Source organism: Salmo salar, chromosome 03, assembly GCF_965601325.2.
Source record: "Salmo salar chromosome 03, fSalSal1, whole genome shotgun sequence".
In the NCBI taxonomy this organism is placed as follows: domain Eukaryota; kingdom Metazoa; phylum Chordata; class Actinopteri; order Salmoniformes; family Salmonidae; genus Salmo; species Salmo salar.
The window spans coordinates 61404333-61418601 of record NC_138293.1 but is presented as its reverse complement, the minus strand read 5'-3'; the positions used below and the strand labels follow the sequence as shown (position 1 = coordinate 61418601).

General features: G+C 43.5%; 2 protein-coding genes across 7 annotated transcripts in view; one reads left to right on the top strand and one right to left on the bottom strand.

The window, feature by feature from the left end:
* LOC106600788 (rho GTPase-activating protein 23) overlaps positions 1 to 5261 on the top strand; it is a 109868-nt gene extending 104607 nt beyond the window's left edge. For all 6 annotated transcript variants that reach the window (XM_082973655.1, XM_082973654.1, XM_082973652.1 and 3 more), the window contains 3 exons: positions 1654 to 1685; positions 1914 to 3367; positions 3837 to 5261. In XM_082973655.1, coding sequence (XP_082829781.1) covers positions 1654 to 1685; positions 1914 to 3367; positions 3837 to 3912 — 1562 coding nt within the window. In that variant the 3' untranslated portion in view covers positions 3913 to 5261. The remainder of the gene's footprint in view (positions 1 to 1653; positions 1686 to 1913; positions 3368 to 3836) is intronic.
* A 3710-nt stretch (positions 5262 to 8971) lies between these two features.
* On the bottom strand, positions 8972 to 10932 carry LOC106600790 (protein HEXIM1). Its single transcript, XM_014192448.3, has one exon. It carries the CDS (start codon positions 10568 to 10570, stop codon positions 9440 to 9442), a length of 1131 nt encoding a protein of 376 aa, XP_014047923.1. The 5' UTR covers positions 10571 to 10932; the 3' UTR covers positions 8972 to 9439.
* Between the last annotated feature and the right edge of the window lie 3337 nt (positions 10933 to 14269).

Sequence of the window (14269 nt, the reverse complement as noted above, 5' to 3'; positions counted from 1 at the left end):
AGGGTTATGGAAAATAGGATTTCGAATGGGACTGAATTGTCTCCCCACAAGGTTAGTTATACAAGACTGTGTGTTTGAGTGAGAGCATATATGAGTGAGACCATTTGAGTGAGAGAATGTGAGTGAGCATGTGAGAGCGAGAGCTTGTGAGTGTGAGCTAGTGTGAGCTAGTGAGTGTGAGTGGTGCTAGTGAGAGCTTGTGAGTGAGAGCTAGTGAGTGTGAGCTAGTGAGTGTGAGTGAATGAAAGTGAGAGCTAGTGAGTGAGCGGTAGTGAGTGTGAGTGAGAGCTAGTGAGTGAGCGAGACCGTGTGAGCTAGTGAGTGAGAGCTAGTGAGTGTCAGTGAGCTAGTGAGTGAGAGCTAGTGAGTGTGAGTGAGTGTGAGTGAATGAAAGTGAGAGCTAGTGAGTGAGCGGTAGTGAGTGTGAGTGAGAGCTAGTGAGTGAGCGAGACCGTGTGAGCGCGACCGTGTGAGCTAGTGAGTGAGAGATAGAGAGAGATAGTGAGTGTCAGTGAGCTAGTGAGTGAGAGCTAGTGAGTGTGAGTGAGAGCTAATGAGTGTGAGTGAGAGCTAGTGAGTGTCAGTGAGCTAGTGAGTGAGAGCTAGTGAGTGTGAGTGAGAGCTAGTGAGAGAGAGCTAGTGAGTGTGAGTGAGAGCTAATGAGTGTGAGTGAGAGCTAGTGAGAGAGAGCTAGTGAGTGTCAGTGAGCTAGTGAGTGAGAGCTAGTGAGTGTGAGTGAGAGCTAGTGAGTGTCAGTGAGCTAGTGAGTAAGAGCTAATGAGTGTGAGTGAGAGCTAGTGAGAGAGAGCTAGTGAGTGTCAGTGAGCTAGTGAGTGAGAGCTAGTGAGTGTGAGTGAGAGCTAATGAGTGTGAGTGAGAGCTAATGCGTGTGAGTGAGAGCTAGTGAGAGAGAGCTAGTGAGTGTCAGTGAGCTAGTGAGTGAGAGCTAATGAGTGTGAGTGAGAGCTAGTGAGAGAGAGCTAGTGAGTGTCAGTGAGCTAGTGAGTGAGAGTGAGAGCTAGCGAGTGTGAGTGAGAGCTGATGAGTAAGAGCTAGTGAGTGGGGGTGAGAGCTAGTGAGTGAGCGGTAGTGAGTGAGTGTGTGACCAAGTGTGTGGTGATTGAAAAACCCTTTACTCAACCTTGTTTTCTGCCTTCCCTCCTCCCGACGCTTCCTTCACCAGTTGATGTCATCAGTGTTTGCCGTGATTCTTTAATGCTGTTGTTTTTCCCCACCCTCGCCCCTCTCTCCAACAACCCTGGTCACATACCAGTCAGTTTGATCAACTCCATGACATTCGGTGGTTTGTGATGACACGTTGTTCTGTGTGTTAATGGTGTGTGACCAGTGTCTGTAAGGTTCTGTTCCCCGGGGGAAGGTGACGGGTAGAGGGTGGGCACAGAGGATCTACAACTCTCTCCTAATTTGGATTGGTGTTACATTAGAGCAGTCATATTTCCTGTGTTATAACAGTGTCAAAATGGTGTGTTTTAAAAGCTCTAGCTAGCTAGATAGCAGAAAGGTTTGTTTTCTGAGCAGCAGCTCTGTGCCCCCCCATCACTGCCATTCACGCTCCTCCTCCCCTCAGATGTAACACAGACCAACTTTACAGTGTACCTTCCCCTCTGACACTCTCTCTTTGTCCTCTCTTAGACTCAACCAACAGTGACTCAGCTAAATCTAAGGTAAGGCCTCAGATAGCCAACTATGCTGTTTTATACCTTTTTTTTACATCTGGCCACTCATATCACACAGGGCACCTTCACAGACACAAAATAATCTTCTTCACTACCACAACAAAAACATTCAAAGAGCTGAAGCAAGTAACAACATTTTTCTTCACACCAGCTAGTTATTGTTGAGGTTGTGTAAATCATCCGACCTTTGACCTATGTGACTTTGTTTTGCCTCAGGGGTCGTGGGGGTCAAAGCGAGACCTCACTGCCAAGGACTTTCTGACCCTGTCCATCATGTCCGCCGTCACCGGACGCAAGCGCAGGAATCGCCACAACGGCCGCCTCGTGGGCAGCAGCACAGACGACGACTCGGAGCACGAGCCAATCAAAGCCAGCCACCTGGGGGCAGAGGAGGGAGAAGAGGCGGGGCTGGTGGTGGCAGGAACAGACACCGCCCCACGAGCAGAGGGAGAGGAGGAGGAAGATGATGAGGAGGAGGAAGAAGAAGAGTCTGTAGTAGAGAGAGTGAGAGAGAAGGTAGAGGAGGTGATAGTTCCCAGCATGCCATGCGGTAGTGAGAAAGAGAAAGCAGGGCAGACGGTGATGCTGCTCCCTGAGGAAGAGGTGGTGACAGCGGAGGTGAAGGGCAGGGTGTGGCGGGGGCCAGAGGACGCTCGCTCTATCGTCTCTGGTTACTCCACCCTCTCCACACTGGGGCGGAGCCTGGCGTCTGAGGGCCGGTGCGATGAAGCTGACGACGAGCGCAGCGAGCTGGTGAGCGAGACGGACAATGAGAGCGGATTCGCCTCGCGCTCCCTTACCCAGGAGAGACCTGAGAAACACCCCCCTGCATCCATTACACCCACCCTCACACCCCCTACCCCCCCACAGCCCCCCACAGCAGCACAACGAAGCTTCCTCTACACACACTACAAACCCCACCCTGTCTCCCCCACGACCCAGCAGACCACCCCCACTCCATCCACACATACTCAGGACCCTGGGGAGAGGAGCGAGGGTGGGGCGCGATCCACCACCCCCTCCTCCTCCTCCTCCTCCACCACCCACAGACTACACCCCCGGCCCTCCTTCAACTCCCACAAGCTGATCCAGTGTGACACGCTGGCCAGGAAGAAGCTAAAGGACAGAGGGAAGACCAAGGCTCATTCTCTGGACCTGCTGGACCTCCCTGGGCCTTCAGGAGAGGAGGGAGACGGGGTACCAGGGGCCCAGAGGGACCGATCCAGGACCAACCCTTCCTCAGGGAGCAGCCAGGAGAGCCTACGTCCACCCCGGCCCAAAGAAGCCCTGCCCCCCAGCGAGGCTGCCTCTTTCACCCCCAGCGGGATGGGTCAGGGGCGAGGGTCTCTGGCTGACCAGGTGCGTGCGCGCCTGCTCGGCTCGGCTGATGACCTGCGTATCGTGGGGCTGAGGAAGCCACTCTCCCCGGAGACGAGGAGGAAGAGACGGGCCTGGAGAAGACACACTGTGGTGGTCTCACCTACCGAGTCGGGCGACAAGAGGCCTGCGCTAGCCACCAAGTTCCCCATGTCACTGGCCACTTCCAACCAGGGCAAACCACAGGGATCACCCCTCGACCACCAGGAGCTTGACCCAAGACACCCTCTTCCCCTGGGCCAGAATCCCCCCGTCACACGCCGAGCACCCGCCTCCAGGTTCCATCAGTACCTGTAAGTATGGACAAAGACTGATAGGCCTGTAAGTTACAAGGCCCCTGGCCTCCCTCTCAAAGTCTCCCTCCCCTGAGCTGCTGAGCTAGGGCTACTGTGTTAGAGGGTCAGATAGTGCTGACCCCGAGTCAGTTGCATGATGGCAGTGGGTAGTGGACAGCAGAGCCACAGACAGACACAAGGGGTCTTGTGACAGGTCTGAGAACAGTTTCCGGACTCCAGTCTACTCCGTTTGCATGGCAAGGGGCATTCCAGTATTTGCCAAAGCTTATTTCTTTTGTGTGTTTTAAATAAAGAATAAAATAATGCAAAACTGCAATGGGGCAGCAGACACACAGACAGACAGACAGACCTCATCACAGTTGATATTAAAGCCAAGAACTCTCCCTCATGCAGGCAGCAGACAGACAGTGTGTTACTGAATAATAGGATCCTTCCTGTCCTCTCTGTTGCTTCCTGTCTGACACAGGAAGTGGGTTGTCCTCTCCCAGTGCACAGGGAAGAGCATGCCAAACCAAGCCTACCCAGGGTTCCTCACAGAGTGACACTTTCAACAGGACTGTGAGCTCTCTCTCTCTCTGTCTTTTACACTCACACACACACAAACACACACACACTAGCTGAGAGATCAGCACATACACTATAAGAAGAGTACAAGCAGTATTGGAATGTTAATTTTAAGGGAGAACTCTGTCTAACCTTTGGCCCCAGCACTGACTTCTATATCAGTCTTCCTTAATATTCTGTTACTATGACGACCACAGAACAACTGGCTCTAACACTCATCTAGTTGCCAACACACAGAAATAACATAACACACGCACACACACACGCTCACACAGCAGTAGTGGTCTGTAACCAAGATGTTTGTCTGTCTTCGTTAATGTTTGTCTGTCTGTACATATGTGTGTTTGCCTGACAATACTCGTGAGTATGTTTGAGTGTGCAGGTGTTTATGTGTTGAACTATTTTGTAACATTTGTAAAAAGCCTTGTTAAGTTAACCTTGTAAATATATATATTACATTATCTTTATTTTAAAAAATTGTTTTATGGTTTACATAAGTGCACACAGGTGCACCATAATTTCCTTCAAGATGTTACTTGAAATGTTTCCCTTAATATATAATTTTGTTTTGTTTTATATACAGTAAATATTCTATATATATTTTTTGTATGAAAAGAATAAGTACTTTTATTGTGATTTGACTTCTCGGATGTACTTGTTTCTAAAACAAACAAAAAAGAAACATCCTAAAGCCTGTTCCTTGTTTCCTCACAGATGGCCTTTCTCTGTGACTCACAGTACTATGCAGAAAAACTTTCTCTCATTTAGCAAAGATACAATAACTCATCCAACATTAACATTCTCCAGTCAAAATCCTTAGTTCTGGCCGTTGAAATGCCTCTCCGTTTCATGGCTGGATAGCATCCATTTCCGCATTTGAAGAAAGCAATGTACTCTCCCCTTGCTGACACTACTATCTACCTTATGCTGACAATGCTTATCTTATTTGGCAGCAAACAGGGCTTTATCTACCATAACCTAATTTAAGTCAGAATAATGTTTGTATGCATCTCAGCTCTCTTATCAAAGAACGATCACATACTGTCCTTGCATCAACTCTATCATAACTGTCTTTTCAATTGGATTAAGTATTAGTTGGTAATAATTTGCTTGACCAAACCTGCCTATGTGTACCAGAGGAAACGTTTGTTTTCATTTTATGGGTGACCGAGAAAGCGCAAAATATTGACAACATGCCCTGTTAAACGTCAAGGATTATAAATGCAACCTGCATGTTACACAAAGTTACATTTTGTAAAGTCTGTCAATTATATTGTATTTGTTATATTATCAGGAATATTTCAAGTATTAAACCATCTACACATGATTTTTCATGTCATATATTACATTTCCATAAGGTTAGACTCAAGTGAATAACCACTGTGAGTGGGGTGCTTCAGAATTCCTGGATACAAATGACTGATTGCAGAAATGTGGTTACCATAAGTAGCCATTTTGGGGTCTGCTGTGTTTCTAGACTGACATACCATTCTCTTCGCCATGGTCCAAGATGAGTTTCCATTTCCCAAATACTCTTTATTAACTGTCCCTCGACCAATGTCATATGGGACTTATTCTTTGGTTCCCCCTTTGCCTGACAGGATTTTTGTCATCATAAAATGTCATTGACTTTTAGTTAGTCTTGTCTTACCTCAAGAGTTGCCCTACAAGTGCCTGATTTCTAGAGTGTTTTTGTTCTGCAGTGCCATGGTCAGACCTCACCTCCCCATTAACCCTCATTATTCCAGACTCTCAAAGCCAGAAGCCTCAACCTTCACATCTAGTTATAAGCCAGACTGAATCCATTCTCTTCTCATTGCTGTGCTTACATCTTAACCGCTGACCCAAAGACGTGTATCATACATACGAGCAGCCTCTCTGGGAGGCCATTAAAAGCACACTGTGTCTGGCCAAGGACTTGTCTATGCAGTCTGTTTGCATGTAACAAGCACTAACAAAGAGCGGAATACCTGATGCTGTAAGGAGAGGGGAAGTATAGTGCTCTCACCTGCTTTTCTCACACACAGAGGTTCTTTCATGTGGACAGTGTTTTGTATGGTACACATAACAAGCCTAAGTAAAGGGTAATCAATACCTAGAACAGGGTAATATGGTACCAACTCATTTGCATTAGATTTTGTTTGATGAACTAACTGTATACATTTAAACTGTCAGTCAATAGGAGACGTACAGCTGAGCTTAACAGAGCTGAACCAAACTGCTCATGCCTTCATCAAAAAGATAAATACAAACATTTTAGAAAATTTGGTCAACACTCAATGTGTGTTTAGCTGTCTGTTTCTTGAAATGTGATATACCTTATGTTTGTTATTATGTCTGATAATATTTTGTACATATTGTCTTGATATGTAACATACTGTATTGTGTAAAGTACGTTTTGAATTGCTTTGAGTAAACAATCTTCTAAGAAAATTTCCTGACTAAAGGTTATCCACCTGGAACCATTTAATTCAATGGCATTTTGCTTCAAAGCAAGGTTATATGATGTAAATAAACAGAATTAAGTTAAAAAAAAATGTTTTGCAGTTGCTTGATAATTTTGGAAATGTTTAATGTCAATAGTATTCTGTGATCATTGCTGACATGTGCCATTCCAGGCAACAGTTTCAGATATTTCATTGAAATTGGGAAGGATGTCATTCCACATGAACAAAATGAATTCACAAACAAAAAAAATGGAACCAGGTTTGTGACACCACTGATTGGCATTCACCCAATGCATCCTGCACCACAATAAAAAATGCTGTACATTTATTTTCATCACGGATGAACCTTGGAACTACATTACCCATAATTATTCTGCTATAGAGCGCTCAGTCTTGCACCACACTTCCCTGCATGTATCCAGAGAGGACCTGACAACTCGAAATCGGTGCAAATTATATCAGATTCAATTAAGATTCCTGAAGTTGTGTATACATTTGTTTCAGTGTATTGTATGTCGGTAAACCTCGTTTGATTGGGGGAATTTAAGTGTGTAAATCTGCGTAAAACCTAGCTAGCTAACAAGTTAGCAAAGTCCTGCTAAAAACAAGGAAGTCGTTAGTTTGCTAGCTGGCCTAGCATGGTAAATATATGCATATTTTGACCAGCCATATAGCTAGTTACCAAACCTGCGTTTTAAACAGAGGTACGTTAACAATTAACTAGCTATCTAAGCACAAACAGCTCTGGCTGGTAAGCGATTTCATTTGCTCTGCCCACAGCCCACGTTGAACCACGGATATATTTGTCAAATGCATACGGTTGCAAACTAAGCATGAAAATGAAATACACGTCCTACTCATTATCTTGTAGCCATCACTGAAATCAAAATTCGTAGCAGCAGTCAAATGGCTGCCAGTATAAGCTCTAGACATTAGGATCAATACAACGTCGAAAGAGGAGCTCAGGAAAATGTGTGGATTCCAAGTAGGCCACGAGAAAAGCGAGAGTTAAATAATTTATTAAATCATACAACAATTTATCGCTGCAATCTTGGTATTTAATCATAGTTTAAACATACATAAAATGTACCATTTTGGAATATATTGACACAGAAGTGTATTTCCAACTTTGTGTCAATGTTCTTGACAACATTTTATCTCTGAGTCTGAAACCAGGCTAATTGGGTCAGCATTACTTATCTATTTTTCATTATTAGCTTTCCTCTCTTTAAATGGATAGTTCACCCAAATTACATATTGGTTTCCTTACCATGTAAGTCCATGGACAAGGTATGACAGCAATCCATGCATTGGTTTGTTTTACCTGGCCACTGTTTCATACATAAGTAACTTAATTGAGCAACACTCAATGTTGGATACTTTAGAATGATTTGGACCTGAAGAACAAAAAATACTAATTTCATTGACCTGCCTTGGATTTGTTTATGAATGGTAGGCTTAACATTCACATTGAATTCAATCTAATTGTATGAGTAATGAAAAAGTGACAAAGTTCTTCCCTGACATTCGTTGATCACCCTTGGCCCAATAAGTTCCATATCCCAAATTATACCATGGAAGTAGGGCAATGCAACTCCAATAGGACCCTTGCCTTGTTTAGAAAGACTATTTTAGCAGTCGGAGTCATGTGCTCAATGAGCTTTAGCCTGCAACATTAGGTCCATTTCACATACCACTGAGACAGGTCAAGAGCTGACCTATTGAGCGTTGGAGTACAAAATAGCTTTTGTAAGGATATCATGTCGTGAGACCTCACAAAACCATCAGCTACAGCTAGACATATATCCAGGGTTGGGTACAGACCCTGGTTCGATTCCAGACTGTATCACAACCGGCTGTGATTGGGAGTCCCATAGGGCGGCACACAATTGGCCCAGCATCGTCAGGGTTTGGCCGGGATAGGCCGTCATTGTAAATAAGAATTTGCTCTTAACTGACTTGCCTAGTTAAAATAAAAAATACTTTCTAAATGTAATCCTTTACTAGTTACCTGTCCAACATTGTAATCAACGTAACTTTTGGATTACCCAAACTAACTTAATCTGATTACTTCCCCTCAATTAGAATAAGTCTAAAAGGAGCTATCGAATGCATTTGGTGTGATCAGCATAGTGGTCAGACTCATTCAGGTGAAACAAACTTTAACTTGCACCTTTTTTCAATGCTGAATTGAATGTCATTGAGCAAAAATGTTTTTTAAAAGTAAATCAAGAAGTAGATGTCTTTTTCAAAAGTATTTCTAATCAGTTACTCCCCAACCCTGCATATCTAAATATATGGCTGTGTACATACAGCCTACTGTAGATTCTTGGCAGTTTTTGTTCACGAAGGGTTACATTATGCAACCTGCATATAATTTCTATAGTGATCATGAGTGAAGCAGTCACAACTTACCTGATTTGGTAATGGCTCATCTAAGAGTATAGTAGGATAGTAAGGGCACATCTGAATGAATCTGGAAAAACTAGGGTATTGAGCATATTCCATCACTTTACTTCTACCTAAATAGTGAAAAGAAATTGATGTAAGTCAATAGCTGTAAAATGGCTTGCAGATAATAGCCAAATACTTAGTTGGTATCAGGCAAAATCTTTATTTACCCCCTACGAAAAAAAAAAAACAATTGTTTGCGTACATGTTAATTTGCACATTTAATTTTGGGAAAGTTATTTGAAATTCTCAAAAGAAGCATTTTTTAACAAATGTTACATTTGGACAAATAGTCCTGCTGATTTAACAAATTGTGGGATAGAGTATTTTAATGCATGCATACCAGGGAAACAAAAACGTATTTCCAAATACATTCTCTTTATAAAAAAGAAAATAATTTAAAATTATATACATTACTTATTGAAAAAGTTTAAACAGGCGCCTTTACAGTCCAAATAGAAAAGAAAGCTCAAATATTGCAACGCAATTTACGGACTGTCACTGAACCTTCCAGAGTTAACAAACCGATTTCATAAAACTGGTGACAATTTTCTTAAAGTCCTGTTTAGTCCCCTCATTTCCATATTTCACCTGGTTCTATCCATTTCTAGTCACCTAATGTGACAATCTGCTCCCGCTCCTTGCTCTGCTGGTTATGCGGACGTTGCTCACTGTTCTGCGCCCTCAGTCTCTCCAATTCACCCTCCAATTCTCTGATCCGCGCCGAATCCGACTGGGGCACCTGGCTATCATCTGTGATGTCCGGATTGGTTACGCGCCGCAACCGGGTGTTCTCTTCCTCCAGACGGGACATGCACTTCTCCAGCTCCAGGTATTCTTGAACCAGCTCTTGCTTGGACATGTTTTGAAGACTCTCGATGTGGTATTTCTCGTAGGTCTCGGAAAAGTCTCTCTGAAGAAACTCCCCACCTGCGTTTCCAGGCCTCCCGATGCCATCGCTGCCACCACCGCTGCCGTAGTCCTCCTCCTCCTCCACATCGAAAAGCTCGTCCTCACTTGCGGAGTCCTCTGGGCGAGCACCAGTCCCCAACAGACGTCGGGGACCACTTTCGGTTTTCAGATCCGGTTCCTCTCGGTCGTGTTCATCCATAAGGAACTGCGTTGTATTGTAGGGGGCAACGGGCAACCCCTTCGCGAACATCTCTGCTCTCACTCGGGACGCCCGTTCTGTCTCTCGCTCGTCAAGCTTTTTCTTTTCTTCCCAAGACAGTTTAAAATAGGGCTTCCATTGACGCTTCTTTTTGGATGGTCGACGCCTGTGTTTCTTCTTGCCCTGACGAGCATCTACAGCTGCCCCGGCGGCTGGAGAGCCAGAGTCGGTCCTCTTCCCACACTCGCCTTGCACTTGACTCAGGGTCTCCTCGTGCGGTCCATCTCCACTATTTCCGTGGGCTACGAGGCCTCCCTCTCCGGCTGCATCTGCTCCAGGTTCCTGGCAAGGCTGTGTTGCTGCTGGGCACTTAGGAAGTGCATTTCCGGCAACGAATCTTGGGCACACCTCCCTCTGCCCGCCTTGCATTTGCCACAACTTGTCTGCAGGGATAACCCCGCCGTCACTCTCTGCTTGCTGCTGTTTATCTCCATATCGCCCCCTACCGCCAGTCTCGAGTCCACGGCTCTCATTGGTTTGGGGATGCTCCACAACTCTTCCTCTCCCACTTGATGGGGTATCTGAAGTTTTCAGGTGATGGGTCTTCTCAATGCTCGGTTCTGTCATCCTGATGTATGCTGGTGGGCTGTTCGCCTTACCACATGTCAACCGTTGTCTCTGTGCGAATTAAACTAAATGTTAATTAAAATATATTTTGCGAACTTTTGCTAAGTATACTGTTTGTCTTAATATGAGCAACATTTACTTGACAAGAAATGTTTAGCTAACTTTCGAAACGTTAACTATCGCTACTCTTAAAAACAAAGTTATGAATGGTAACACTTGTTACTTCTCGAATGATTCGTCAGAGCTACTGTAGCTAGCTAGCGAACTAACGTTAACTATTTCGGTGCCGCTAGCAATCCTTCTCAAGTTCGTATTTCATCTCCACAACAGTGACTGTCCAGTATGCGGCCACAGAAGGAGTTCGCGGTTTTATATAAACTCTACCACCGCCAGTGCGCATGCTGCTTTTCTTGACTCTACTTGTTTTGTGGTATCTGTAGTTCCAATGTAGGTAAATTACTAGCGAGACCGTCCATGACCAACTACCTAACCCACAATTCTAGTGCATGTATCGAAAGTTTAAGCCAATCAAGTTTTAGGATATAGGACCACCCTCTCATTGCTGCTATTGGACAAAATTGCATATTCACTGTTGCTAAGCTTAAACCATATTATTATTGGTTATCCTGAGAGTCAATCAAGTGCACATTGGGCCCAAGAGGAAAGCAGTCCGGGGCATTCTTTCAGACGCTACCATGTATAAATGGAGGGGGGGATTAGTGAACGTTTTGAAGAGTCTGTGAATTAATCTTCATTAATCGATATCCCACTTATAATATATACTACTATTAAATTATGACAGAAGAGTATGTCGTGGCTTTTGTCTATAAATGATTTTTTTGTTGAGTATCACTCCCACAATCATTGAGACAATCCTTTCTTTCTGAAGGTAATGAACCCGTCATCCTGAACAAACTAGTCCTTTTTTACAGACCGTGTAGAAAAACGATTAACTTACGGCTATGCACTATGTTCATTTTGTTAATACTTAAACAATTACATAATTATTTTATGTGGTTTTAAATAGTGTATGGTTTTTCTTTATTTGTTTTTTTATTATTCTCTCTGGTGCGGAGCGATATTTCCCTCGCCTTCCACTAATGCGCAAGGATAAGAGTGTGGAACGATGCGTAAAGAAGCGACATTTTATTCATCGAGAGCTAGCTAGCCAGTAGGAAGTCACACTCAATTGAACGGAATAACAAACAATGGTGAAATGTTAAAATAACACAATTGCCCACTTTTTAGAGTTACGTTTAAGCTTATTGTCGACGGTTAGTTATCATTTGATTAAACGTGCCTCTCTTTGACCCAGTTTCTATATTAAAAACTAAAGGCTTGCCGACTGAGGTTAGCTGGCTAGCTAATGTGCTGACTAGCGTCACACATGCATGTGCGGTGAAATATACAACTTTAGATCCAAATATTGAATGGTCTTGGCAAACGCATTCATACCCGTTAACATTAGCATATTGTAAAATATACGCTTCTCATTGCAAGCTGGTTGAAATCATTAATTAGCATGTAAGCTTGCTCGACCAGTAGCTAGGTACCAGGACCAATAATAACTAGTTACCTAGCCAATTCCTTATTTTTCATGGATGTTACCATAACCATGTTCTAACTAAGCAAACATCATGCACTAAAGTGGGAGTATCGGTGGACACAGTATTGTAATATAGCTAGCTGGCTAACATTCAAAACATGCAATCAAACTAAATGTTGAGCTAGCACTGATTTGTTAGCTAGTTAGTAGCATGCAGCTGCTAGCTAGGATAGCTGGTAGTTAGGTCTCTACTGTGGTTGAAATAGCTAGTCTGTTAAATACCTAATATCTCTGCATTAATGTGAGCAGCATAGATCACTTCAAACTGTGATAATTTAGTAATTACCTCTTCAAACACAGCATATTGCATAACAAATACACAGTTGAATGCATTATTTGCAAATCTCACTAAAAGTATGCACACAAGACAACAGAAATTACAGTGTCTGTATATTTTGACTGATATGCAATGTCCTTATTCTCTGCAGGCTAAAGATTCCACCCACATGGAGAGGGCACATTTCAGTGGCATTTTACATGGTTCCTACTTTGTATGTGATGGCTGCTGTAGGCTATATGCATGTAGATCTACTTTTCAGTGGGTAGGCATCCCCTCCCCTCATACCATAGACCCTTCTCTCAATCACATTCACTCTTATCCTGATTTTCTCCTAAATTGTCATCTTCAATCATTCCCCCACTCACAACCCCTTGCTCTCTCTTACAGTCTTTAGTCCTCTCTTTCATCTATTATTTTTGCTCCATTGCTTTCTCTTACTGAGCATCTCTCCCTTCTGTCCTCTTTTTTTTCTTGGTCCTTTCATCATAATCTTTCTTGGAGCAGTTGATGCAAGAGTTGGCTATGCCCGAATGTATAGGCCCAAACTAGGATGAACTTTAGCTATGAGGCGCTATTCCTGTGATGTGTTCTCTCAGTCAACCTGGTTAAATAAGGGTTAACTAGTTTGGTGTGAGGTGCTTGCTAGCTATAACTCTCAGAATTAAAAAGACTAATATATAGTAAATATGCCTTTGTAAGTTGTGCTAAATACATTTCTACATATGTAGCAAGCTCACAGATACAAAAATGTACCACACACTGAAAGTAGGCAGACCAGACGTTATTCAGTCCAAGGCAAACTTTTGGCAATTGACAGATACCAGCCAAACTTGTGTATCTATCAGCTGTCATATTACCCATTGTTTACTGAAAAGGGAGTGATTGCTGTGGGGGACCAGGGGGGAGGGTAGGGTTTGTCAAATAGGGTAGTGGGTGTTTACAGAGGCAGTGGCGTTCGATGGAAGCTCTAGATGCCTGGGCAGGAGCACAGCAACTCCTGGATCAGAGCCTCTGAGAGGATTATTGGAAATGAGTTAATCTCTCACCCTATATATACTGCAACATGGCTGGGTACAATTGAGAATGGGTCAAAAGATCTATTCTATAGCCATTTGGGATTTTCCCATAACATATCAGAGCCATATACTGTATTTAGATAAATATATGGATATGCATTATATTGTTCTATCCTTTGTCTCTGTTTTGATATTACACATCAAAGCTTACAGAGCCTGAATGGTTGTTCTAAAATGGATGCCTTTGGATCAGGTGTCATTAGTTATTAGGGGACCCAGTGCCATTCTGTGAGAGAGAGAGAGAGAGAGAGCGAGAGAGAGAGTGAAGAAGCTTGCATCTATGCTGTAGGGATAGGTCTGTAGATGGCCTGTGAAACATGCCTCTCTCCCCTAGGCCTGGAACCTACAGCTGAGCTCGCTCCTTCTCCTAATTATCCTCTTTATACCCTTATCGAAACCTAATTAAGTCCCAACCCCACGGGTTTGCCACTGCAGTATCGCAGACCAAGACCTGTTAATCTAATCCACAGTTAGTGTTTCCCCCACGGCTTACTTACAATGACATATAGCACATATTAACTCAAGTGCCCTTCAAAAGCATTTCTATTTGCACAAATTGACTTTGTATGTTAATAATATATGGATGCAGAAAAAGTAATAAATCATAATTTGGGCCCAGAGCTATTTGATCATGTTCATCACCACTGCAGCCTGGCTTTGAACAGAACAGCAGGATAGGCTATAGAAATAGCTTTATCTTCAGAATTAGGCCAGGCTACTTGCAGCCTCTGCGATAT